We start from the raw sequence: 27,920 nt of genomic DNA, 5'->3' as shown, positions 1-27,920 counted from the left end.
CATCTGAATCGCTCCCTCTGCAATCGCCTTTTTGTTTTTCTCTAGTCCTTCACTCTAAATTTCCTCATCCACGAATCTTTCATCCTCGCTCAAATTAATGGGGAAATTGTCGCTTTCTCGGTCCGAATAGCTCTAGCTGCTGCTGTTTATGATTGTAAACAATGTGAGGATGTGAGGAGCCCTACAACCCGTGACATCACACGCACATCGTCTGCGACTTCCGGTACATGCAAGGCTTTTTTATTAGCGACCAAGAGTTGCGAACTTTATCGTTGATGTTCTCTACTAAATCCTTTCAGCAAAAATATGGCAATATCGCAAAATGATCAAGTATGACACATAGAATGGACTGCGCTATCCTAGTTTAAATAAGAAAATCTCATTTCAGTAGGTCTTTAAACCATTCGAGTGTGACCATTTAGTGGTCAATTTTACGGAATATGTACTGTACTGTGCAATCTACTAATAAAAGTTTTAATAGATCAATCAAAAAAAACAAAAAACATAGTTGCCTTTATTTTGAAAAAACTGCCGTGAAGTATTTTTTGGCGCATGCGCAAAAGGATCTGGCAGTGACATGCGATATGGCGGAAAAAACTACATTTCCTGTCAGCAACCTTCTTTGTTCGTTTTGCCCACAAACGCAGCCCGCTTGCACGGAGACCACAATGTGTCAACGAGCGCGCGACGCCAGGGCTAAGCTGAAAGACGAATCACTCCAACTTTTTTGAAACAACTCTTGTTGGTTGCTCATTTGGTTTCCTTTCGATACAAGCTGCAGAAATGGCGCGTCGCTAGCCAAAATTTTTAGCTACGTGACTTTTATTTTATTTTTTTTTCTATTTTTTCCTTCCTGTTTTTTTTTTACCTGGATCGAGTGAACATCAATGGAGACGTCGTCCCAAACTGCTGCTGCAGAATCCACGCTGGAGACGGTAGCTTGGCTAATTTAACATGCAATGGTGAAATAAAGCAGCTACAAATCAGTTAAAAACAAGCTAATAATATATTATTTCATATATATTATTCCATTTAAGGAGTGGGGCTTCACGGTGGCAGAGGGGTTAGTGCGTCTGCCTCACAATACGAAGTTCCTGTAGTCCTGGGTTCAAATCCAGGCCCGGGATCTTTCTGTGTGGAGTTTGCATGTTCTCCCCGTGACTGCGTGGGTTCCCTCCGGGTACTCCGGCTTCCTCCCACCTCCAAAGACATGCACCTGGGGATAGGTTGATTGGCAACACTAAATTGGCCCTAGTGTGTGAATGTGAGTGTGAATGTTGTCTGTCTATCTGTGTCGGCCCTGCGATGAGGTGGCGACTTGTCCAGGGTGTACCCCGCCTTCCGCCCGATTGAAGCTGAGATAGGCGCCAGCACCCCCCGCGACCCCGTAAGGGACAAGCGGTAGAAAATGGATGGATGGCATTTAAGGAGTGTTATTATATGGTGTGTATATTACATTGGTGTTAATTATCTGTTTTTATTTCATCATTTTGCTGCAGCCACCTCTTGTGTGTGACAACTTGTCAAAAACCTGCTATATGGACTATCCAGTTCAGCGACCATGCACAGCCCCACTTGTGCACCACACACCAGGTCACTCATATGACACCTGTCGCCCTCCATTGCCCAGCAAAGGCTACCCAGAGACCAACAGTGCAGGTAATCCTAAACAGTGTTGCCAAAGTTACCTTGAAAAAAACCTCATCTGATTATCCATCCATTTTCTTTCTTTCTTAGTTCTTTTGATTGATTTCACATTTATATTCTTGAGGGTGCATGGGAGTTTGCCCAACCAGTCTACATGTGCTTTGTGGACTTGGAGAAGGCATTCGACCGTGTCCCTCGGGAAGTCCTGTGGGGAGTGCTCAGAGAGTATGGGGTATCGGACTGTCTTATTGTGGCGGTCCACTCCCTGTATGATCAGTGTCAGAGCTTGGTCCGCATTGCTGGCAGTAAGTCGAACACATTTCCAGTGAGGGTTGGACTCCGCCAAGGCTGTCCTTTGTCACCGATTCTGTTCATAACTTTTATGGACAGAATTTCTAGGCGCAGTCAAGGCGTTGAGGGGTTCTGGTTTGGTGACCGCAGGATTAGGTCTCTGCTTTTTGCAGATGATGTGGTCCTGATGGCTTCATCTGACCGGGATCTTCAGCTCTCACTGGATCGGTTCGCAGCGACCGGAATGAGAATCAGCACCTCCAAGTCCGAGTCCATGGTTCTCGCCCGGAAAAGGGTGGAATGCCATCTCCGGGTTGGGGAGGAGACCCTGCCCCAAGTGGAGGAGTTCAAGTACCTAGGAGTCTTGTTCACGAGTGAGGGAAGAGTGGATCGTGAGATCGACAGGCGGATCGGTGGGGCGTCTTCAGTAATGCGGACGTTGTACCGATCCGTTGTGGTGAAGAAGGAGCTGAGCCGGAAGGCAAAGCTCTCAATTTACCGGTCGATCTACGTTCCCATCCTCACCTATGGTCATGAGCTTTGGGTCATGACCGAAAGGATAAGATCACGGGTACAAGCGGCCCAAATTAGTTTCCTCCGCCCTTAGAGATAGGGTGAGAAGCTCTGTCATCCGGGAGGAACTCAAAGTAAAGCCGCTGCTCCTCCACATCGAGAGGAGCCAGATGAGGTGGTTCGGGCATCTGGTCAGGATGCCACCCGAACGCCTCCCTAGGGTGGTGTTTAGGGCACGTCCAACCGGTAGGAGGCCACGGGGAAGACCCAGGACACGTTGGGAAGACTATGTCTCCCGGCTGGCCTGGGAACGCCTCGGGATCCCCCGAGAAGAGCTAGACAAAGTGGCTGGGGAGAGGGAAGTCTGGGTTTCCCTGCTTAGGCTGTTGCCCCCGCGACCCGACCTCGGATAAGCGGAAGAAGAGGGATGGATGGATGGATGGATGGATTAACAAAAAATTCAAACCCTCTTCGTCCCCTACCACTGGTGTCACTCAAAACAAAAACAAACAAAAGTAAGAGTACGTACGAAAGTACCCAGAGTTAAAGGCCTACTGAAATGAGATTTTCTTATTCAAACGGGGATAGCAGGTCCATTCTATGTGTCATACTTGATCATTTCGCGATATTGCCATATTTTTGCTGAAAGGATTTAGTAGAGAATATCCACGATAAAGTTCGCAACTGGAGAAAAGCCCTGCCTCTACCGGAAGTCGCAGAAGATGACGTCACATGTTGATGGCTCCTCATATATTCACATTGATTTTAAAAAACAGCTATTCCGACCGAGAAAATGACAATTTCCCCATTCATTTGAGCGAGGATGAAAGATTCGTGTTTGAGGATATTGATAGTGAAGGACTAGAAAAAAAAAAAAAAGGCAATCGCATTGCATTGAGACGGATTCATATGTTTTTAGAGACATTTACTAGGATAATTCTGGGAAATCCCTTATCTTTCTATTGTGTTGCTAGTGTTTTAGTGAGTTTAACAGTACCTGATAGTCGGAAGTGTACGTCCACGGCCGGGTGTTGACGCGCAGTGTCTCGGGGAAGTCGACGGCAGCTGTACGGGAGGCGCAAGTGAGGAGGGTGGTAAAAGCCACTATTTTATGACCCCATACAGTAGGGGTCCTCACCCCGCGGCTCCGGAGCCGCATGCTGCTCTTTGCCCACTCTGATTTGGCTCAGCTGCATAATCGCTTTCGGGGGGTTTCCGTATTTTGCTGCCTCTCCAGGACATCCCTCGGGGCTAACATTCTCCGATTTTTACTCGGATTACAATATTGAGGGCGTGCCGGGATGACTTTACTTTTAACGGCCTCTACAACATGTCATCGCGCTGCCTTTACACCATGCTATCTGCGCAGTGCGTGTCGGCCGGACGCATGCATTTCGCTGCTTCTATCGTCACACGTACGAGATTGCAAGGCATACTTGCTCAACAGCCATACAGGTTACACTGAAGGTTGTGATATGAACAACTTTAACACACTTACTAATATGCGCCACAATGTGAACCCACACCAAACAAGAATGACAAACACATTTCAGGAGAAATACCTCACAGTAACACAACATAAACGCAACACAACAAATACCCAGAATCCTTTGCATCCGTGACTTTTCCTGACTATATTATACACCCCCGCACCCCCACCCCGCCCACCTCAGCCGATGCAAGGGGGGGTAAGGGTGGCAGGATTTGTTGCTAGCAGGGTGTATAATATAGTCAGGAATAGTCATGGATGCAAAGGATTCTGGGTATTTGTGGTGTTGCGTTTATGTTGTGTTACTATGAGGATGTTCTCCCGAAATGTGTTTGTCATTCTTGTTTGGTGTGGGTTCACAGTGTGGCACACATCAGTAAGAGTGTTAAAGTTGTTCATATCACAACCTTCAGTGTGCCCTGCATGGCTGTTGAACAACTATGCCTTGCAGCCCCCAACAAAAACAGCTATTCTGACCGAGAAAACGACAATTTCCCCATTAATTTGAGCGAGGATGAAAGATTTGTGTTTGAGGGTATTGATAGCGGCGAACAAGAAAAAAAAAACAAGAAAAAAAAACGCGATTGCAATCGCGTTGCATTGAGACGGATTCATATGTTTTTAGAGACATTTACTAGGATAATTCTGGGAAATCCCTTATCTTTCTATTGTGTTGCTAGTGTTTTAGTGAGTTTAACAGCACCTGATAGTCAGAAGTGTTCGTCCACGGCCGGGTGTTGACGCGCAGTGCCTCAGGGAAGTCGACGGCAGCTGTAAGGAAGGTGCAAGCTGAGCTTATATCCGGTAAGTGGCGACTTTTTAACCACAATTTTCTCACCGAAACCTGCTGATTGACAAGTGGTCGGCATCCATGTCCGCTGTGATCCATAGTAAAGTTTCAACTCTGTGAATTTTAAACAAGGAATCACCGTGTGTTTGTTTGGCTAAAGGCTAAAGCTTCCCAACTCCATCTTGCTACTTTGACTTCTCCAATATTAATTGAACATATTGCAAAAGATTCAGCAACACAGATGTCCAAAATACTGTGCAAATATGCCGTTAAATCAGACGACATTTAGCTGTGTGTGTGTGCAGCGCTCATATTCATAACAGCCCGTGGCGTCACGCGTACACGTCATCATTACGCGACGTTTTCAAGAAAAAAGTCCCGGGAAATTTAAAATTGCAATTTAGTAAACTAAAAAGGCCGTATTGGCATGTGTTGCAATGTTAATATTTCATCATTGATATATAAACTATCAGACTGCGTGGTCGCTAGTAGTGGCTTTCAGTAGGCCTTTAAATAAATAAATAAATAAGTAAATAAATACAAAAATCAATACAAGGCACTTGAGACAAAGTAGTTAAAAGCTGAAACACAGTGTACAAGCAGCATGACAAGGCCTGAAATATTTATTTAACATCAACAATTGCACTTAACATAAATACTTGTTTTACATATTAAAACAATTAATAATGACAATTTTTCTTTACAGGACATAAATACTTGTTTTATCTATATATATTTAAAAAAACAGTTTTTCTTTGCAGCAGTTGACATAAATTATTTCTAGAGTTGTCCGATAATGGCTTTTTTTCCGATAGTCCAGTATTGTCCAACTCTTAATTACAGACTCCGATGTCAACTGATACCGATATATACAGTCGTGGAATTATCACATTATTATGCCTAATTTTGTTGTGATGCCCCGCTGGATGCATTAAACAATGTAACAAGGTTTTACAAAATAAATAAACTCAAGTTATGGAAAAAAAAACGCCAACATGGCACTGCCATATTTATTATCAAAGTCAAGAAGTGCATAATTTTTTTTAACATGCCTCAAAACAGCAGCTTGGAATTTGGGACATGCTTTCCCTGAGCGAGCATGAGAAGGTTGAGGTGGGGGAAGGGTTGGGGGGGGAGCAGGGTTTTAGGGCGTAGCGTCCCGGAAGAGTTAGTGCTGCAAGGGGTTCAGGGTATTTGTTCTGTTGTGTTTATGTTGTGTTACGGTGCGGATGTTCTCTAGAAATGTGTTTGTCATTCTTGTTTGGTGTGGGTTCACAGTGCTGCGCATATTTGTAACGGTGTTAAAGTTGTTTATACGTCCATCCTCAGTGTGACCTGTATAGCTGTTGACCAAGTATGCATTGCATGTACTTGTGTGTGTGAGAATCTGTAGATTTTATGTTATGATTTTATTTGGGACGGCGTGGCGCAGTGGGAGAGTGGCCGTGCGCAACCAAAGGGTCCCTGGTTCAATTCCCACCTAGTACCAACCTCGTCACGTCCGTTGTGTCCTGAGCAAGACACTTCACCCTTGCTCCTGATGGGTGCTGGTTGACGCCTTGCATGACAGCTCCCTCCATCAGTGTGTGAATGTGTGTGTGAATGGGTAAATGTGGAAGTAGTGTCAAAGCGCTTTGAGTACCTTGAAGGTTGAAAAGCGCTATACAAGTACAACCCATTTATTTATCATTTATATTTATCATTTATGTGACTGGGACAGCACGCAAAGGCAGTGCCTTTAAGGTTTATTGGCGCTCTGTACTTCTCTCTACGTCCGTGTACAGGTGTTTTAAAAAAGTCATACATTTGATATCAGCAGTCCGATATTATCGGACATCTGTAATTCTTTCTTTTTTATAAAATAAAATAAATACTGTCTTTTTTACCTGACTGTTAATACTGCAGTGCCAAAACCTACACATGTGAATATAACTATTAAATTATGTTTAACTTCTCTTATGAACACTGAACCTGTTGTTCACAATATCAGAGCAGCTGGGCGTGGTTTTACAAAACAGTGTAAAAAAATTACATTTTGGCTCTAATTGTTCTATTGTTATAATCAAGTTATGAGTCAAACAGTGGCATGGGGCGTGTAAACCTGTGGTTGTACCTCATTAACAAAACCTCTTGCCAGAAAAGTTTATTCCTCATTCAGTGCGGCTTTCAGATTGCTCTCCATCTGTGCATACTCAATTTCCAGTTAAAACGAAAATGATGTTCTGTGAGGCAAGTCCGTGTTGATCGTAGCGAAGCTCTTGTTTATTATGACACAAAACGAGGGCAAGTCAACTGGGCTTAAGGGAATTAAGCATTTCTACTATGTGAAAAATGTATCCACTGAGGCATGTCAAAGCTCCATGGTTACAGCAACACATGCAACACAATGCCACGCTCTTTCTGCAAAACACCTGTTGCTCTCTGCTCACGTTGCCATCCTATACGCATTTTCTGTTTTTTTGTAGCCATCTTGTCGGCGTTGAGGAATCTCCAGGAGAAGATCAGGAGGTTGGAGTTGGAGAAGGACGTAGAGCTCGGTCAAGGAGACGCAGCACCGCGTTCGCATGCACACAGAATGCGGCAGAGACCCGCCACCACTCAGACGGACGCAAGATTTAGGCCGACAAATGAGCAGCACAAATGCAATCAAGGTCGGAGTCTTTTTGTTGAGCATCAATGTTATGTACATGCCTGGAACCTAACATGAACGTGAACTTACAGTCGGACCGTGTTTTTGTTCCAAAATGTCAGGTAAAACAGAAGTACATTTTTCATCTATCCATTTTCTACCGCTTGTCCCTTTTGGGGTGGCGGAGGGTGCTGGAGTCTATCTCAGCTGCTTTTGAGCGGAAGGCGGGGTACACCCCGGACATGTCGCCACCTCATCGCAGGGCCAACATTCACACACTAGGGCCGATTTAGTGTTGCCAATCAACCTATCCCCAGGTGCATGTTTAGGGAGCTGCAATGAAACATAATGTAGATATAATTAATCAGTTCTAGATAACCAAAAATATAAGTACAGACAGGGCCAGCCTATGGCATAAACACTCTATGCAGTTGTTTAACAACCACTAAGGGGGCCACATGTTCACGGCCTGGGCTTTTGTAAAGTTTTAAGATTTTTTTTCTTTCATTTAAATCTGACAGTTATACAAGACATAAAAGTCAAAATAAAATACATATTTCTGTAAAAGTTCAATGATAAGGTTGTTTGAATCCAATTAGTAATATGTAATACTATCTATACGTCCTTTTGCAAAAATGCTAAAGGGGTTAGACCAGTGGTTCTCAAAATAAATACACTTCGACCAAAAATAATTCTAATACCCTCATTTTGTCAAAATCCTCAGCTTTGGACCAACAATATTGGAGAAATTATTACTTTTGTGTGAATTATGTCAACTGTGGTGTCTTCCTCCAATGTATTGTTTGTAAGCACTGTGCCATATATGCCTGTGCTTTTATTTCGCTTTTTTAAATATTTTTCATAGCTTTTCCCGTGGCGAGTCATGGCTTCCTGATTTCATCCATCCATCCATTTTCTACCGCTTATTCCCTTTTGGGGTCGCGGGGGGCGCTGGCGCCTATCTCAGCTACAATCGGGCGGAAGGCGTGGTACACCCTGGACAAGTCATCACCTCATCGCAGGGCCAACACAGATAGACAGACAACATTCACACTCACATTCACACACTAGGGCCAATTTAGTGTTGCCAATCAACCTATCCCCAGGTGCATGTCTTTGGATACCATGTCTCCTGATTTCATTATCACCATAATAACTTGAATACGGATCTATCCATCCATCCGTTTTCCCCCGCTTGCCCCAATGCTGCTTTTCAGTTTAGTTTGGATTCTTGGTGACACATGCAGAAAAGGTGCATTTGGAGAAGAAAAAAATTCAGGCAAAGTGTATTAATTCACTGTTACTGAGAGTGTCGTATACCCCGTTTCTCATTTGTACGAATGTTTGCAGCAAACTTTCACTTCCCATAATTTGTTTCCTTTTTGGGTTGCGGGAAACATACGCAATTGCCTTCCACATTTTTTGTGAGTGGTGCATCCCCCCTGCCACACAACAGGCCATGTTTACACGGCAAACACTCCTCAATTGAAATAAATGTGTAACAAGGTAGTGTGGTATCAGTTGGTTGTCTTCAAACTGGAATGTAATATGGCACCCTGTAGTGATGCGAGTGCCTTTTAACCAGTAATTGACACCAAGTTTTCCATAAGCCCTCCATACACCAGCATTTTTCAACCACTGTGCCGCGGCCGTGAGATACAGTCTGGTGTGCCGTGGGAGATGTCATTTCACCTAATTTGGTTAAAAATACTTTTCAAACCATCCATCCATTTTCTACCGCTTATTACCTTTTGGGGTAGTGGGGGGCACTGGCGCCTATCTCAGCTACAATCGGGCGGAAGGCGGGGTACACCCTGGACAAGTCGCCATCTCAGTTTTTTTCAAACCAGTAATTTATTATCCACAAATAATAATAATGTGCCATTGTTGAGTGTCTGTGCTGTGTAGAACTCGGCAGAGTAACCATGTTATACTCTTCCATATCAGTAGGTGGCAGCCGGAAGCTAAATGCTTTGTAGAAGTCGGGAACATGGTTTGTCGAGGTCACAATGTGCAGACGACAGCAGGAGGCAGAGTGCAGGTAAAACGGTATCTAATGCTTAAACCAAAAATAAACAAAAAGCTAGTGCCGCCGAGAAAAGGCATTGAAGCTTAGGAATAGCTATGCAAAACGAAACTAAAACTGAACGGCGTGGCGCAGTGGGAGAGTGGCCGTGCGCAACCCGAGGGTCCCTGGTTCAAATCCCACCTGGTACCAACCTCGTCACGTCCGTTGTGTCCTGAGCAAGACACTTCACCCTTGCTCCTGATGGGTGCTGGTTGGCGCCTTGCATGGCAGCTCCCTCCATCAGTGTGTGAATGTGTGTGTGAATGGGTAAATGTGGAAGTAGTGTCAAAGCGCTTTGAGTACCTTGAAGGTAGAAAAGCGCTATACAAATACAACCCATTTAACTGGCTGTAATGTAAACAAAAACAGAATGCTGGACGACAGCAAAGACTTACGCGTGTGGAGCAGAGACGGCGTCCACAAAGAAGGTCCACACATGACATGACAATCAACAATGTCCCCACAAAGAAGGATAGCTTCCGCACAACTTAAATCAGGGGTGTCCAAACTTTTTCCGCAGAGGGCCGCACACGGAAAAATTTAAGCACGCGGGGGCCATTTTGATATTTTTCATTTTCAAACCATAACAAAATATTTGTTGTTGTTTTTTTTTTATCATTAGGGCTCCTGGGGAGCATAGAGGGTCTCAGTCACTAAAATGTTAAAGATAAGTCAAATTATTATTATTATTTTTTATTTAATGCTTACAGTAAATCTCTATATCAACTTGAAGTTGATATAAAGTAAAACAAATAAGGTTTTATGCATTTTCTGTCAAAGACAACTTAGTTTTTTATAGTAAAACTGAAATATGCAGTATATAGATGGATAGATGGATAGATAGTACTTTATTGATTCCTTCAGGAGAGTTCCTTTATTTAGTAATTAAAGCCCTCAAAGATCAATGCTAGACACCATTGATTTTAATTATATAATATATTTGAGTAATCACAGGGAAAAGTTAAATAAAATCCTACTAAATATATTTGAGATCCAAAAGGTTCTCCACTCATAAAGTAATGCTTTTTTATTAGTTTTTTTTTTATTTTTAACACTTAAATTTCAAGATCAACTTCCGATATATCTGTCGATTTTAAGTTTGAACTATTATTTTGTTTGTTTTATGCTCTTTTGTCAAAACTTTAATTTTTTTATATGGCAACCACACAACATATGAAATATTTTTTCCACATAAAACATTTTAAAGTGATATTTTTTAAGTAATAATTCATTATATCAAAAAAATGTTTGTCTTTTTTTTTTGATCAATGGAAAAAAAAGAAAATAAAGACAAAAGGAAAAAAAACTGCCTGCTTGGCAGCTTTGTGTCAACATTGCCACTTTTTCTTATTAGATTTCAGCTCATTCCACTTTTTTTTAAAGGTTTTTTTAAATTTATTTTTGCAATACTTTCAATTTTGCAATTTTTGCAGAATGTGTTGCGGGCCGCAAAGGGCCCCCGGTCCGCACTTTGGACACCCCTGACTTAAATAGTCTTGATTGCAAAAGCAAAGCAGATGCGGGAAATAGCGCTTAAGGAAGACATGAAACTGCTACAGAAAAATACCAACAAAAGAGGGGAAAAAAAGCTACCAAAATAGGAGCGCAAGACAAGAACTAAGACACTACACACAGGAAAACACTAAAAAACTCAAAACAAGTCACGGCGTGATGTGACAGGTCGTGACAGTACTTTGAGACAAGAGCTGTAGTCATACATGGTTGATTATGGTTTAAATACGTATCCTACAATTGCGAAAACAACTTTTTACTGTCAACATTGGCTGCTGAGTTTTATTTTTTAATGTTTTCTGCTGGTGGTGTCCCTCCGCATTTTTTCAATGAAAAAAATGTGCCATGGCTCTGCACAAACTGACTCAACATTACCCCTGCTGGTTGCATTTTTTTACTGCAGGTTTGCAACATGTCACAACATCCATCAATCAATCAATCAATGTTTACTTATATAGCCCTAAATCACTAGTGTCTCAAAGGGCTGCACAAACCACCACGACATCCTCGGTAGGCCCACATAAGGGCAAGGAAAACTCACACCCAGTGGGACATCGGTGACAATGATGACTATGAGAACCTTGGAGAGGAGGAAAGCAATGGATGTCGAGCGGGTCTAACATGATACTGTGAAAGTTCAATCCACAATGGATCCAACACAGTCGCGAGAGTCCAGTCCAAAGCGGGTCCAACTCAGCAGCGAGAGTCCCGTTCACAGCGGAGCCAGCAGGAAACCATCCCAAGCGGAGGCGGATCAGCAGCCATCCATCCATCCATTTTTTACCGCTTATTCCCTTTCGGGGTCGCGGGGGGCGCTGGCGCCTATCTCAGCTACAATCGGTCGGAAGGCAGGGTACACCCTGGACAAGTCGCCACCTCATCGCAGGGCCAACACAGATAAACAGAAAACATTCACATTCACACACTAGGGCCAATTTAGTGTTGCCAATCAACCTATCCCCAGGTGCATGTCTTTGGAAGTGGGAGGAAGTACCCGGAGGGAACCCACGCATTCACGGGGAGAACATGCAAACTCCACACAGAAAGATCCCGAGCCTGGATTTGAACCCAGGACTCGCAGGAACTTCGTATTGTGAGGCAGACGCACTAACCCCTCTGCCACCGTGAAGCCCCATGTCACAACATATGCACATGAATTGATGATTAGTAACATAGTTGACTTGTGTAAATTGAGCGCATGCGTAATGATCAATATACTGGATGACACTTTTAAAAGGCGTGTCTTCCTGTGCAGCATTAGTCACCCAACTTGCAGCCGCGGAGTCTCGCTGTGTCAACTTGGAGCGGCAACTGGTTCACATGAAGAAGATGTTGCGCAACGCTAAAGGAGAGAAGAGCAGCCTGCTCAAACAACAGGTGAGCGCTCATGCTGTACTTTTGTTTGCATCAAATGTCGTGTTAGTGCCAGTACTTGACATCTCAACATGGGCGGAAAATGGCGTCACTCGCTGCACTGCAAAAAGAAAAAGTCAGTATTGGGGCGGCATAGCTCGGTTGGTAGAGCGGCCGTGCCAGCAACTTGAGGGTTGCAGGTTCAATTCCCGCTTCCGCCATCCTAGTCACTGCCGTTGTGTCCTTGGGCAAGACACTTTACCCACCTGCTCCCAGTGCCACCCACACTGGTTTAAATGTAACTTAGATATTGGGTTTCACTATGTAAAGCGCTTTGAGTCACTAGAGAAAAGCGCTATATAAATATAATTCACTTCACACAATTCACTTATTCAAAATCAAGAAAAAAAAATTAAAAAATGAGGGTTTTTTATCTGGACTAAGCAAAATTATCTGCCAATAGAACAAGAAAATTCGGCTTGTCAAGACTTTCCAAAACAAGTAAAATTAGCTAACCTCATTTGAGACGGCGTGGCGCAGTGGGAGAGTGGCCGTGCGCAACCCGAGGGTCCCTGGTTCAAATCCCACCAAGTACCAACCTCGTCACGTCCGTTGTGTCCTGAGCAAGACACTTCACCCTTGCTCCTGATGGGTGCTGGTTGGCGCCTTGCATGGCAGCTCCCTCCATCAGTGTGTGAATGGGTAAATGTGGAAGTAGTGTCAAAGCGCTTTGAGTACCTTGAAGGTAGAAAAGCGCTATACAAGTACAACCCATTTATCATTTATTTATTTAACCAAAAAATACCTTAAAATAAGTATATTCTCACTAATAACAAGTGCACGTTTCTTGGTTGAAAAAAAAGAGACCTTTTTGCTCGATATGTTGAAAAATATTCTTAAATTAAGTAAATACTAGTGCCATTATCTTGACATAATGATATGAGCTCGGCATCATGATTATTTTTTTATGCTTTAAGTAAGACATTATTACTGTAAAAAAGTAGTTTTATAGTTGAGTATAAAAACTTTGCATCAGTTGATATTCTGGTTTCAAGCATGTTTTACTCCAGTGGTTCTCAAATGGGGGTACGCGTACCCCTGAGGGTACTTGAAGGTATGCCAAGGGGCACGTGAGATTTTTTTTAAAATATTCTAAAAATAGCAACAATTCAAAAATCCTTTATAAATATCTTTATTGAATAATACTTCAACAAAATATGAATGTAAGTTCATAAACTGTGAAAAGAAATGTAAAAGTGCAATATTCGCTGTTGACAGCTAGATTTTTTGTGGAAATGTTCCATAAATATTGATGTTAAATATTTCTTCTTTTGTGTAGAAATGTTTAAATTTAAGTTGATGAATCCAGCTGGATCTCTATTGCAATCCCCAAAGAGGGCACTTTAAGTTGATGATTACTTCTATGTGTAGAAATATTTATATATAATTGAATCACTTGTTTATTTTCAACAAGTTTTTCGTTAACTTTTTCCCAAATAGTTAAAGAAAGACAACTAAAAATGAGCAATATTTTGCACTGTTATACAATTTAATAAATCAGAAACTGATGCTGTATTTTACTTCTTTATCTCTTTTTTTCAACCAAAAATGCTTTGCTCTAATTAGGGGGTATTTGAATTAAAAAATGTCCACAGGGGGTACAGCTCTTTAAAAAAGTTTGAGAACTACTGTTTTAGTCAATATAGGTCATAAAAGGTGTAATTTTTTACTGAGATTATTTAGGACCAAAACCCTTAAAACAAGTAAAACACTCTAACATATAATTTGCTTAGTGAGAAGAAGTATCTAATCAGACGGAAAATAAGCAAATATCACCCTTATTTGATATATTTCATCTTACTTAGATTTCAGTTTCTGCTGTGTGAAATTCTAATGTGTTTTGTACTCCCCGTGCACCGTAAGGTGACCATGGAGGCCTCGACATCTGCGCACGGACAACCAGTTCCTGTCTCTGGGCAGGTGCAGCTGCAGAAAATGCTGCAACTGGAGCAGGAATATCTCAAGCTGACGCGGACGCAGGGACAAGCTGAGGTACTCAATCATCAATCAATCAATGTTTATTTATATAGCCCCAAATCACAAATGTCTCAAAGGACTGCACAAATCATTACGACTACAACATCCTCGGAAGAACCCACAAAAGGGCAAGGAAAACTCACACCCAGTGGGCAGGGAGAATTCACATCCAGTGGGACGCCAGTGACAATGCTGACTATGAGAAACCTTGGAGAGGACCTCAGATGTGGGCAACCCCCCCCCCCTCTAGGGGACCGAAAGCAATGGATGTCGAGCGGGTCTAACATGATACTGTGAAAGTTCAATCCATAGTGGCTCCAACACAGCCGCGAGAGTTCAGTTCAAGCGGATCCAAGACAGCAGCGAGAGTCCCGTCCACAGGAAACCATCTCAAGCGGAGGCGGATCAGCAGCGTAGAGATGTCCCCAACCGATACACAGGCGAGCGGTCCATCCTGGGTCTCGACTCTGGACAGCCAGTACTTCATCCATGGTCATCGGACCGGACCCCCTCCACAAGGGAGGGGGGGACATAGGAGAAAGAAAAGAAGCGGCAGATCAACTGGTCTAAAAAGGAGGTGTATTTAAAGGCTAGAGTATACAGATGAGTTTTAAGGTGAGACTTAAATGCTTCTACTGAGGTAGCATCTCGAACTGTTACCGGGAGGGCATTCCAGAGTACTGGAGCCCGAACGGAAAACGCTCTATAGCCCGCAGACTTTTTTGGGGCTCTAGGAATCACTAATAAGCCGGAGTCTTTTGAACGCAGATTTCTTGCCGGGACATATTGTACAATACAATCGGCAAGATAGGATGGAGCTAGACCGTGTAGTATTTTATACGTAAGTAGTAAAACCTTAAAGTCACATCTTAAGTGCACAGGAAGCCAGTGCAGGTGAGCCAGTACAGGTGTAATGTGATCAAACTTTCTTGTTCTTGTCAAAAGTCTAGCAGCCGCATTTTGTACCAACTGTAATCTTTTAATGCTAGACATGGGGAGACCCGAAAATAATACGTTACAGTAATCGAGACGAGGCGTAACAAACGCATGGATAATGATCTCGGCGTCTTTAGTGGACAAAATGGAGCGAATTTTAGCAATATTGCGGAGATGAAAGAAGGCCGTTTTAGTAACGCTTTTAATGTGTGCCTCAAAGGAGAGAGTTGGGTCGAAGATAATACCCAGATTTTTTACAGAGTCACCTTGTTTTATTATTTGGTTGTCAAATGTTAAAGTTGTATTATTAAATAGAGGTCGGTGTCTAGCATACTCCAAGAAACAAGAACAGTAGCAGCATTTGTAACCATGACCAGAATCAGCTACTCACACTTGATTACTCAACTGTTTGAGTTATGCTGTATATGCTCTATAACAGAGGTGTCAGTCGTTTTTACTGAGGGCCACATCGCAATTATGTTTGGCCCCAGAGGGGTCGCTTCTTACAGTGAATACTATTATTAACCTACTCAGCGGTCTAGTGGTTGGAGTGTCCGACAGCCCTGAGATTGGTAAACTGTGAGTTCAAACCCCGAGTCATATCAAAGACTATAAAAGTGGGACACATTACCTCCCTGCTTGGCCCTCAGCGTCAAGGGTTTGAGTTGGGGGTTAAATCACCAAAATGATTCCCGGGCGTGGAGTCAGAAGAGTGTAACAAAGAATGGAATTTAGAAAAAAAAAAGTGTAAAAATAAACATTTGCATGTCACTACACATGAAGTACACATTTGTGTACTTAAGGACTAAGTACATCATATCAAAAGATAATTTTAAGTTTTTATTTTAATCAGGGTCCAATAAGACCAAATAGCAAAGATAAATAAAAAAGAGCATGTAAACAAACAGCTCGGGCCTTAAAGGGGAACATTATCACAATTTCAAAAGGGTTAAAAACAGTAAAAATCAGTTCCCAGTGGCTTGTTGTATTTTTTGAAGTTTTTTTCAAAATTTTACCGGTCCCGCAATAGCCCTAAAAAAGCTTTAAAGTTCTTGATTTTCGCTATTTGCGATGCGACTATCCATTTCCCTGTGACGTCATACAGTGCTGCCAATGTAAACAAACAATGGCAAAAACTGCAGCAAGATATAGCAACATTAGCTCGGATTCAGACTCGGATTTCAGCGAATTAAGCGATTCAACAGATTACGCATGTATTGGAACGGATGGTTGGAGTATGAAAGTATTGAAGAAGAAACTGAAGCTATTGAGCGAATAGCTATTGACGCTATTCATAGCCATAGCATGGCCGAATAGCTGCGTTAAATGTGCGGACCAAACGATCAGGACTTTCGCATCTCTTGACACTGGAGCAACTTAAATCTGTCGTTTGGTAAGTGTTTTTTTCGCATTAAAAGTGGGTGGAAGGAAACGTAATATAGTTGCAAATGCATCTGCAGGTTATCCATACATCTCTGTGCCATGTCTGCTTTAGCACCGCCGGTAAATAGCATGTTAGCATCGATTAGTGTAGCATGTTAGCATCGATTAGCTGGCAGTCACGCCGCGACCAAATATGTCTGATTAGCACATAAGTCAACAACATCAACAAAACTCACTTTTGTGATTTCGTTGACTTTATCATTGCAAATGCATCTGCAGGTTATCCATACATCTCTGTGCCATGTCTGTCATCGCCGGTAAAATGTGCAGACACTCCGGCACATTCATTGGGGGTCTGGCGGCAGATTTCTTGCCACTTTCGCATCTTCGGGCCAGTGGTGCAACTTGAATCCCTCCCTGTTAGTGTTGTTACACCCTCCGACAACACACCGACGAGGCATGATGTCTCCAAGGTTCCAAAAAATAGTCGAAAAAACGGAAAATGACAGAGCTGAGACCTGGTGTTTGTAATTTGTTGAAAATGAAAATGGAGGCTGTATTACCTCGGAGACGTCACGTTCTGACGTCATCACCACATGAGCGATAAACCGAAAGGCGTTTAATTCGCCAAAATTCACCCATTTAGAGTTCGGAAATCGGTTAAAAAAATAAATGGTCTTTTTTCTGCACCATCAAGGTATATATTGGCGCTTACATAGGTCTGCTGATAATGTTCCCCTTTAAGAGGTCAATATGCATTCGGAAAAATTGCGTATTGACCCCAAGATAAAACTTAGTATCCTGTTTTTGGAATGGGAAAGAAGTTAAGACAAAATTAAAGTGGTTAGGATATCAGTGAAATCACAAAAGAGCTGCGTAACAATTCTTTCATTGCTTTATTCATCCATTCGTCACCATCTATCTTAAAATTGGCATCATAACTGTCAAGTTTGCTGCTTGTTTCTCATTGTCCCATTGGGTTGAGTTTTTCCTTGCCCTGATGTGGGATCTGAGCCAAGGATGTCGTTGTGGCTTGTGCAGCCCATTGAGACACTCGTGATTTAGGACTATATAAGTAAACATTGATTGATTGATGCCTAAGTTGTTCAACTTTTCTGGCAAATGACAGGAAAAATAGCTCTGACTTGCTTGAGGAATTTTTTTTTTTTTTTTATTTGAAATAAATACATTTTTTTTTTTAATGTCAGGTGAAAATTCAAGAGCTTGAGCAAAAGCTGCTGGAAGAGGAGCACCAGAGAAAGCAGGTAGAACATTTTGACACGGATGCTTCTGTGAACACTGATGTACTCCCGTTGCTTTTTTGGCATTCCTCAGCTGCAGTTGGGTTTGGAGACCAACAGGATCCTTCTACAGTCGTCATCACCGCGTTGGTCCAAGGAGAGGAAAAGCACCTTAAAGGTAAAAGTGTTAAAACAGTCATCCTTAATAACCACACTTGCCAACCCTCACGATTTTCCCGGGAGAGTCACGAATTTCAGTACCCCTCCCGAAAATCTCCCGGGGCTACCATTCTCACCAATTTCTCCCGATTTCCACCCGGACAACAATAATTGGAGCGTGCCTTTAGCGTCCTCTCTCACCTGAAAGCTTCACACAAGTCGCCGCCTGAGACTCTGGCGTGATAGTTCTCGGTCCGCCTTACGACCATCGTGACGTCATGTGATTCCCGTAAAGGCTGCAGGCATGATAAAAGCCCATTCCCGCCGCCGGGGCAGCATGGTAGAGTGTCGGGAAGGAGAACAGAGGGGGAGGTGGTGATGCTGGAGAGCGGCCGGGTTGTGGTGGAGGGGGCGGGGGTGGGTGGTGTGTGATATGCAGGATCAGAACAGACCACACGCCGCATGGCGAACATGACTTATTGATGATGTGGTCGGATGGACGAGAAGGTGAGGACTTCCCCCTGTGAATTACAGCTAGATATATGTATATATATATATGTATATAAATATATATATTTATGTATATGTATATATATATCTATATATATATATACATACATATATATATATATATATATATATATATATATATATATATATATATATATATATATATATATATATATATATATATATATATAGCTGTGAGACACTCTGCCATCCGGGAGGAGCTCAAAGTAAAGCCGCTGCTCCTCCACATCGAGAGGAGCCAGATGAGGTGGTTCGGGCATCTGGTCAGGATGCCACCCGAACGCCTCCCTAGGGAGGTGTTTAGGGCACGTCCAATCGGTAGGAGGCCACGGGGAAGACCCAGGACACGTTGGGAAGACTATGTCTCCCGGCTGGCCTGGGAACGCCTCGGGATCCCCCGGGAAGAGTTGGACAAAGTGGCTGGGGAGAGGAGCGTCTGGGCTTCCCTGCTTAGGCTGCTGCCCCCGCGACCCAACCTCGGATAAGCGGGAGAAGATGGATGGATGGAAATGGATATATAGCTGTAATTCACTGAAATTTAAGTGTTTGTTTTATATATATAAAATACTTGAATTTCAGTGAATTATAGCTCTATATTTATGTATTTGTATATATATACATATAATATGTACGTATATATATATATATATATATATATATATATATATATGTGTATGTATATGTGTATGTATATGTATAATGTGTATATATATGTATGTGTGTGTGTGTGTATATATATATATATACAATATATGTGTATATATATATACATATGTATGTATGTATGTATGTATGTATATGTATATATATATGTATATGTATGTATATATATATATATGTGTGTGTATATATATATGTATGTATATATATATATATATGTGTGTATATATATATATATATATATATATATATATATATATATATATATATCAATCAATCAATCAATGTTTACTTATATAGCCCTAAATCACTAGTGTCTCAAAGGGCTGCACAAACCACCACGACATCCTCGGTAGGAAAACTCACACCCAGTGGGACATATATATATATATATATATATATATATATATATATATATATATATATGTATATATATATATATATATATATATATATATATATATATATATATATATATATATGTATATATGTATGTGTGTATGTATAAATGTACACACACACACCCTCCCCCCCCAAAGGCCGTTTTGAATATCTCCCTAATTCTGAGGTCTCAAGGTTGGCAAGTATGCTACTAACGCAAATAGTGCTTCATTGTTTGCTTTGCATTTTAGAAAAAGTCTTCCTGCACAGAACCTCACTACAGACTCAACCTAAAAGATGTACCTTTTGTGACCGGAACGGTAGCTACCAACTCACTGTATCTGTCTACCTTCTGGGTTTTCCATGTTTTTTTATGATATATTTTTATAGTCCGTAGGCGGTAGCCACTCTGTCCGAGCAAACGTGCAATCGGTCCTGTCTCTCCTGAAGCGCCACCAGCCTCAGTTGTGCAACAGCCAGGTTCTCGACAACAACAACAAGCCCATTCACTTGGGCGCAGACAGCCGCCGCCATTCGGACACTTCCTCCGACTCCGCCTCGTCCGCCAGTTTGGAGTTGTCGGAGCTTTTGCAGGGGCTACAAGAGGAACTGAGACTGATGAGTTTGTGAGTACATTCTTGCTTTCAAATATATTGTGACTGTGAAATGCGGTTGTTGGTTGTTGGCTTCTGTTGTTGCATTTTGTGCGCTCTCTTCTCTCAATCCACTATCAAAAATACCAAGCAATGTAGTAAGTAGAGATGTCCAATAATGGCTTTTTTGCCGATATTCCGATATGGTCCAACTCGTAATTACCGATTCCGATATGAACCGATACCGATATACAGTATACACTTGTGGAATTAACACATTGTTATGACTAATTTTGTTGTGATGCCCCGCTGGATGCATTAAACAATGTAACAAGGTTTTCCAAAATAAGAGAACAAATTCAACTCAAGTTATGGAAAAAAGTGCCAACATAGCACTGCCATATTTAGTATTGAAGTCACAAAGTGCATTATTTTTTTCAACATGCCCCAAAACAGCAGCTTGGGAATCGGGACATGCTCTCACTGAGATAATCCTGATACCCATTACAACTATGGGAAATACCATACTTTGAATTTCACATATTGCATTATTATTATTTTTTCTTTAAAAATGGCTCAAAACAACATATACACAAACATTGAAGGCACACAGCTTCAGTCCAGAGTTTACTAGAGTTATAAAGTAAACAATAACATAGTCCTCCTTTAGTGCAAGACTGCCTGGTATACTTTATAACAGGAAATTATAAACTGGGCTCAATCTGCCCTGCTCTAAATGTATTTGTATAAGTAACACAAATGTGCTGCAAGCTAGTGGTGAGTGCTTGAAGTGGCCTCCCAGTCAGTCAGCTTCTGAAATGCTGCATTGAGACAGGGCACCGCCGTTCACTGCAAGCTGCAAAGTGTGCGCAATGCAGGGCAGACTAGCCACACCAAACTCCATCGTAGCTTTTACCATATTGCGTGCGTTGTCCCTGACCACAACGTTAGCTTTCGCCCTTAGGTGTTTTTTGTTGTATTTTTTTTTTTTCTCGGCGGAGTCTTTAAGCGACAACTGTGTGGTACTACTTTTTTTCGGTTTTTGCTTTTCATCCATCGTGTATTCATCGTGTATCTCCTTATGATTCTTGAAGAGGTGGGAGACCGAATTGCTCGAATTAAAGGAAGACGTCTTGGTTTCTCCTCGCATAACAAACTTTTTGCAGTCATTGCAAATTGCCAGTTTTTTATCCGTCAGACACACTTTCAAATAATCCCAAACCATAGACATGGTGTCATTAGTCAGTCACCAAGCAAGCTTGCTTGTTAGCCACGGCTACAGCACCGGCAACAACACACACTTGTTGTTATGCTATGCTCGCGGCGGTTTGATGAGGTCATCAAGAGTCGCCAGTAAACCTCTCATGCTGCAGTCGTGCTGCAACTCCTGTGTTGTGTGTGGGAAAGGCGAGGGGCTGCTGACTGGGGGACGCAACATCCGCGTTTTACCAGATACTGTATGTACTGTGAAGACTCTTCTTCGGCATGGTAATGCCGGTGTGGTTTTTCCAGGGATGCGTCGAAGCGATGAACACAACAAGGTAAGTTAAAGGGTATTTATTTAATAATAAAAGGCTATGAACCAAAACACTGGTGTAAAGAGAAAAGGTAAACAAAAGACGCTAGCGTGAAAGCTAGGATAAAACACAAGGAAAACTAAAACTTGGTACAAGGACACAAAAGAGTAAACAAAACCCTTCAGCATGAAAGCTGGAAAATAAAGTGGCTTAGCGTGAGAGCTAGCGAGAAAATACATACATAGAATGATGAGAGTCGTCACTGTTGCCACGTGGGCAAATTAGGATCCGAGAATGAGTAAACGGAAAAGGTGAGCTTAAATAGGAGGGTGAAAATTAGTAGCAGGTGTGCGGGGCGAGACTAACAGGTGGACTGATGTGTAACCATAGTGATGGACAAAAACAGGAAATAAACGGGTCAGACTGAGAATGAAAAAACAAACGTGAAGATCTGAGCAGCAGATCGCAACATGTACAGCGGCATTTTAAAAAGTCATTAATTTTACTTTTTGAAACCAATACCGATAATTTCCGATATTACATTTTAATGTAAGACGCTGAGATCATTATCCATGCGTTTGTTACGTCTCGCCTCGATTACTGTAACGTATTATTTTCGGGTCTCCCCATGTCTAGCATTAAAAGATTACAGTTGGTACAAAATGCGGCTGCTAGACTTTTGACAAGAACAAGAAAGTTTGATCACATTACGCCTGTACTGTATATACCTTTATATACATATATACATACATATATACTGTATATACCTTTATATACATATATACATACATATATACTGTATATACCTTTATATACATATATACATACATATATACCTATACTGGCTCACCTGCACTGGCTTCCTGTGCACTTAAGATGTGACTTTAAGGTTTTACTACTTACGTATAAAATACTACACGGTCTAGCTCCATCCTATCTTGCCCATTGTATTGTACCATATGTCCCGGCAAGAAATCTGCCTTCAAAGGACTCCGGCTTGTTAGTGATTCCCAAAGCCCAAAAAAAGTCTGCGGGCTATAGAGCGTTTTCCGTTCGGGCTCCAGTACTCTGGAATGCCTTCCCGGTAACAGTTCGAGATGCCACCTCAGTAGAAGCATTTAAGTCTCACCTTAAAACTCATTTGTATACTCTAGGCTTTAAATAGACTCCCTTTTTAGACCAGTTGATCTGCCGTTTCTTTTCTTTTTCTTCTATGTCCCACTCTCCCTTGTGGAGGGGGTCCGGTCCGATCCGGTGGCCATGTACTGCTTGCCTGTGTATCGGCTGGGGACATCTCTGCGCTGCTGATCCGCCTCCGCTTGGGATGGTTTCCTGCTGGCTCCGCTGTGAACGGGACTCTCGCTGCTGTGTTGGATCCGCTTTGGACTGGACTCTCGCGACTGTGTTGGATCCATTGTGGATTGAACTTTCACAGTATCATGTTAGACCCGCTCGACATCCATTGCTTTCCTCCTCTCCAAGGTTCTCATAGTCATCATTGTCACCGACGTCCCACTGGGTGTGAGTTTTCCTTGCCCTTATGTGGGCCTACCGAGGATGTGGTAGTGGTTTGTGCAGCCCTTTGAGACACTAGTGATTTAGGGCTATATAAGTAAACATTGATTGATTGATTGATAATGCATTTATCTATTTATGCATCTCTAGTAGTAAGCTTTTTGTTGTGTATCGTTTTTCTTCGGTCCCTGGTAAAAAATGATGCCGTACTTAAAAAAAAGACTTCAGAGATGTTTTTAATGTAATTCCCAAGCAGGCTATGTTGTTGCTTATTGCTCTTTGTACTCCATTTGGTCTGTCTGTCCCCACTTAAATGTGGCTAACTCAAGCACTAAAAACAATGTCCCCCTCTAAATGAAGCTAAACAAAACACAAAAATGCAATTTTATTTTTTGTTGTCTACATTTTATCCGTTTGTCCCTTCTTAATTTAAGCTATACCAAGCACTAGCAGCCATTGTTGTTGCTAAGTGCTATTTGTGCTATATTTTGTCTGTCTCCTATTAAATGAAGCGAGGCAAAGCTCTGACTGGCAATGTTTTGCATTTGTTTCTTTGTTCTGTAGTTGTTCTTTCTGTCCCTGCTGAAATGAGCCAAACCCAAATACTACACGCAATTGTTTCTATATGTTTGCCCCGTCGTAATTTAAGCTATACCAAGCACTAGTACGCAACGTTGTCCTGTTGTGTTCTATATAATTTAAGCTATACCAAGCAAAAGCAGGCAATGTTGTTGTATTTTGTCTCCTATGAAATCAAGCAAGACCAGGCAATGTTGTTGCCGCTGAGTTCTATTATTGCTTTTTGTTTTCAGGTTTGTCTGTTTGTCCCTTTTTAAACAAAGCCAAATCTAACAGGTTATTGGTATTTCTTCTCTGTTTACTTGTACGTGTTCTCTTTTTCTCTTTGCCTATTCCCTTTTAAATTAAGCTAGACCAAGCACTATCAGGCCATTTCAATGCTGTATTGTCCATTTCCTCTGTGTCTACCCCTTCTTAAATTAAGCTAAATTAAGCACTTGCAGGCAATTTTTAATCCTATGTGTTGTCTATTTTCTCTGTGTCTACCCCCTTTTTAAATTCAGCTAAACAAAGTGCTACTGGTTTATGTTATCATTGTGTATTACCATTTTCTTGTACTTTCTCTGTCCGTCCAACCCTTGTGTGGTGTTCGGGTCTGTGGGACCCGTTTTCATTTTTTTATTAAAAGAAAATTGATACAATTAATTAATTTTTTAAACTGAGACTGACTTTGGCTCATTTTCTGTGAAGAAGATATATCAGAAAACATATTTAATGACCACACACCATACACCCCCCCCTACACATTTATATTACATATAAGATGTCCGGGTCCACTGGACCCAGGGCTAATAGAAGTGTGGAAATTGATGTTCTGTGTACCAAACGCACACACACACACACATACGGCGGGCCGAGACAGGCGGAGGACAGAGTGTAGGTACACAGAACATCAGAGGGTCAAATGTGCGAGAAAATGAGAGCAGACAGTGTTGACAAACAATGTTGCAACCTTGTGTGGGAATCACAGGTGCAGAAACACAAAAGAAAAATCCCTGTGGGATGCAGAAACTGGCAGAGAAATTTTCCGTGCAATGTTCATATTGTTGTTACTCAGCCAGTGTTTGTGGTTCTGATGGACCCGTTGCATTTTGTGGCTTTTAATGCCTCACAATCAAACACTTTTATGTTACAATACTGAACAGATGTTTATTGGGATAAGGTAAACATTTGAATATATGTTTATTGGGATAAGATAAACATTTGTTCAGTATTTTAACATAAAAGTGTTTGATTGTGAGGCATTAAAAGCCACAAAATGCAACGGGTCCATCAGACCCACAAACGCTCGCTGAATAACAACAATATGAACAATACACAAGGGTTAAATTAAGCTAAACCAAGCACTTGCAGGCAATTTTGATCCTATGTGTTGTCTATTTTCTCTGTGTCTACCCCCTCTTAAATTCAGCTAAACAAAGTGCTACTGGTTTATGTTATCACCTTTTTCTTGTACTTTCTCTGTCTGTCCAACCCTTGTGTGGTGTTCGGGTCTGTGGGACCCGTTTTCATTTTTTGTTAAAAGAAAATTGATACAATTAATTTTTTTAAACTGAGACTGACTTTGGCTCATTTTCTGTGAAGAACATATATTAGAAAACATATTTAATAACCACAAACCATACAACCCTCCTACACATTTATATAAGATGTCCGGGTCCACTGGACCCAGGGCTAATAGAAGTGTGGAAATTGATGTTCTGTGTACCAAACGCACACACACACACACACACACACATACATACAGCAGGCCGAGACAGACGGAGGACAGAGTGTAGGGACACAGAACATCAGAGGGTCAAATGTGCGAGAAAATGAGAGCAGACAGTGTTGACAAACAATGTTGCAACCTTCTGTGGGAACCGCAGGTGCAGAAACACAAAAGAAAAATCCCTGTGGGATGCAGAAACTGGCGGAGAAATTTTCCGTGCAATGTTTATATTGTTGTTACTCAGCCAGCAATTGTGGGTCTGATGGACCCATTGCATTTTGTGGCTTTTAATGCCTCACAATCAAACACTTTTATGTTACAATAGTGAACAGATGTTTATTGGGATAAGGTAAACATCTGAACAGACGTTTATTGGGATAAAGTAAACATTTGTTCAGAATTTTAACATAAAAGTGTTTGATTGTGAGGCATTAAAAGCCACAAAATGCAACTGGCTGAATAACAACAATATGAACATTACACAAGGGTTAAATTAAGCTAAACTAAGCACTTGCAGGCAATTTTGATCCTATGTGTTGTCTATTTTCTCTGTCTACCCCCTCTTAAATTCAGCTAAACAAAGCGCTACTGGTTGATGCTGTCATTTGGAATTACCTTTTTTATGTATTTTCTCTGTCTCTCCCTTTTTAAATGAAGACTAACCAGATACGAGCCGGTGATGTTTTTCGACCTTTGTGGCTTGCAGAGAACAGGACGAGTTGATGCGTCAGCTGGACCTCAGCGTTTCTGCACAGGAAAGAAAGCAGCTTGAGAGGGAGCAAGACCTGCTGCTCCTCAAAATGGAGCGCAAGGGAGAGCAGATCAATAAACTTTATGTGCATAAAATACAGGTAGGCACTAACACAAATAAATCATATAAAAAACAACAACATTGTGTATAATCTTTACTGTTCATGTTCCTGTCTGTAGATTAAGAAATTTAAAAAGGAAGCAAATACGAAGCAGGCGAGCAGAACTCCATCGCCAAGACCGACCACGGCCATGGACACCAAAGGGCGTTCTGCCGTAGCTGTCAAGCCAAAACCAGGGGAGGAAAGCAGGCGCAGTCTGAGGCTGCTTAAGGACATGAAAGCGCTGCAGACTTCATTGAGGAAATGAGACCCAACCGGAAAGTACACATCCAAATTTACATCATTTGGGCAGGCCCTCCGCACCTAAAGTACTGGCACATATTTATTTTCTCCTATTGCTACCTGTCAGCCTTTACATCAAATGAAAAAGCACAGCGATTACATTATTTTGTGGTGACATTTGACAGTGTAAACAACAAAATTCAAATGTCACTACAATAAATAATGGTGCTTCTGACCGGAAAATTTTGTTGCAAAAAATGTATTTGTTGCTTGATATATATATATTTTTTAATAAAACATTAATACTCTCAGTTTATGACTAGCAAATATTTATCCTTGATCAATACGACGTGACAAAGTGTACGTGTGATGACGTATGAACATACCGAAGAGAAATTTGTGTTGAAGTGACTCATTTCTTTCCTAACTATTGTTGAAATGATCAATTGTTTTTCTGTTCCATCTTAGTGGGTCAACAATCCAACATACACACACACTTTCTCTCTCTAGCCCAGTGCTTCTCAAATAGTGGAGCGAGATATATCTGAAGTGTGAGGTGTCACGGGAGCCTGAGAGGTAAGAGACTTCCAAAATTATCGTCTTTTTTTTTTTTTAATTCTTGAACGATACAGAAGCCTTGAGCTAAGTCAGGGGTGTCCAAACTTTTTCCACTGAGGCCACACTGAAAAATCAGAGCAAGCGGGGGCCATTTTCATCATTTTAATTTTAAAAACCAATACAATATATGTATAAAAAATATACATTCAGGCCTCCACTCAGTTATGATCCCGGGGACCCCAAAGGGTTTTGGTAAGAAAAAATATTATAAATGTGTCATTATTCAGTATTATAATTTGTATTATTATTCAAGTTTTAAATCTCTAGATCAACGTTAGAAAAACAAATTGGAAAAAACACAAAAATATGCAATATTTTCACCCAATAACTTTTTTAGGTGGAATATTTGAGATTATATAATAATTGGAGCCTTAATTTTGGATTTTGATTCATTATTATTTTTTGAGCAATGACACTTAAAAACAAATCCCACTAAAATAATTGGGAATCAGAAAGTGTCCTACTTATTAAAGTGTTAAAAAATGAATTATACATTTTTTTTACTGTTTACTTTTAGCACAATCATCTCGAGATCAACTTCAGATATATCCGTCAATTTTAAATGTTATTGTTGTTTACGTTTTGTTTGTTGGTTTTAGGCCCTTCTTTAAAAAAAACAGCTCAGTTTTTTTATATGGCAAAACACAAAATATGCAACATTTTCCCCAAAAAA

At 41.4% G+C, this 27,920-nt stretch overlaps 1 protein-coding gene across 2 annotated transcripts; it reads left to right on the top strand.

Moving 5' to 3' along the window:
* Positions 1–574: 574 nt before the first annotated feature.
* Positions 575–26,940, top strand: cep57 (centrosomal protein 57). 2 transcript variants are annotated; one of them, XM_061878576.1, is made up of 11 exons: positions 575–935; positions 1,500–1,659; positions 7,196–7,381; positions 12,195–12,316; positions 14,216–14,344; positions 17,857–17,913; positions 17,984–18,067; positions 19,872–19,940; positions 20,011–20,246; positions 26,242–26,386; positions 26,466–26,940. In XM_061878576.1, the coding sequence occupies exons 1-11, from the start codon at positions 888–890 to the stop codon at positions 26,652–26,654; spliced, it is 1,425 nt and encodes a 474-aa protein (XP_061734560.1). In that variant the 5' UTR covers positions 575–887; the 3' UTR covers positions 26,655–26,940. The 2 variants fall into 2 exon arrangements, with proteins under 2 accessions (XP_061734560.1, XP_061734561.1); XM_061878577.1 differs by having other exon boundaries at positions 575–962.
* Positions 26,941–27,920: the final 980 nt, after the last annotated feature.

The sequence above is a fragment of the Nerophis ophidion genome, linkage group LG18 (genome assembly GCF_033978795.1).
Source record: "Nerophis ophidion isolate RoL-2023_Sa linkage group LG18, RoL_Noph_v1.0, whole genome shotgun sequence".
NCBI classification, from domain to species: domain Eukaryota; kingdom Metazoa; phylum Chordata; class Actinopteri; order Syngnathiformes; family Syngnathidae; genus Nerophis; species Nerophis ophidion.
Note: the sequence above shows the minus strand (reverse complement) of the source record. Positions and strands in the feature narration are given on the sequence as shown.

What these genes read in the sequence shown, in the direction of transcription:
- cep57 (XM_061878576.1), top strand. Translation starts at nt 888, where the DNA reads ATGGAGACGTCGTCCCAAACTGCTGCTGCAGAATCCACGCTGGAGACG. An exon ending in GCAGCCTGCTCAAACAACAG is followed by an intron (nt 12,317 to 14,215) that starts GTGAGCGCTCAT and finishes GTGCACCGTAAG; the next exon opens with GTGACCATGGAGGCCTCGAC. An exon ending in TTTATGTGCATAAAATACAG is followed by an intron (nt 26,387 to 26,465) that starts GTAGGCACTAAC and finishes TCCTGTCTGTAG; the next exon opens with ATTAAGAAATTTAAAAAGGA.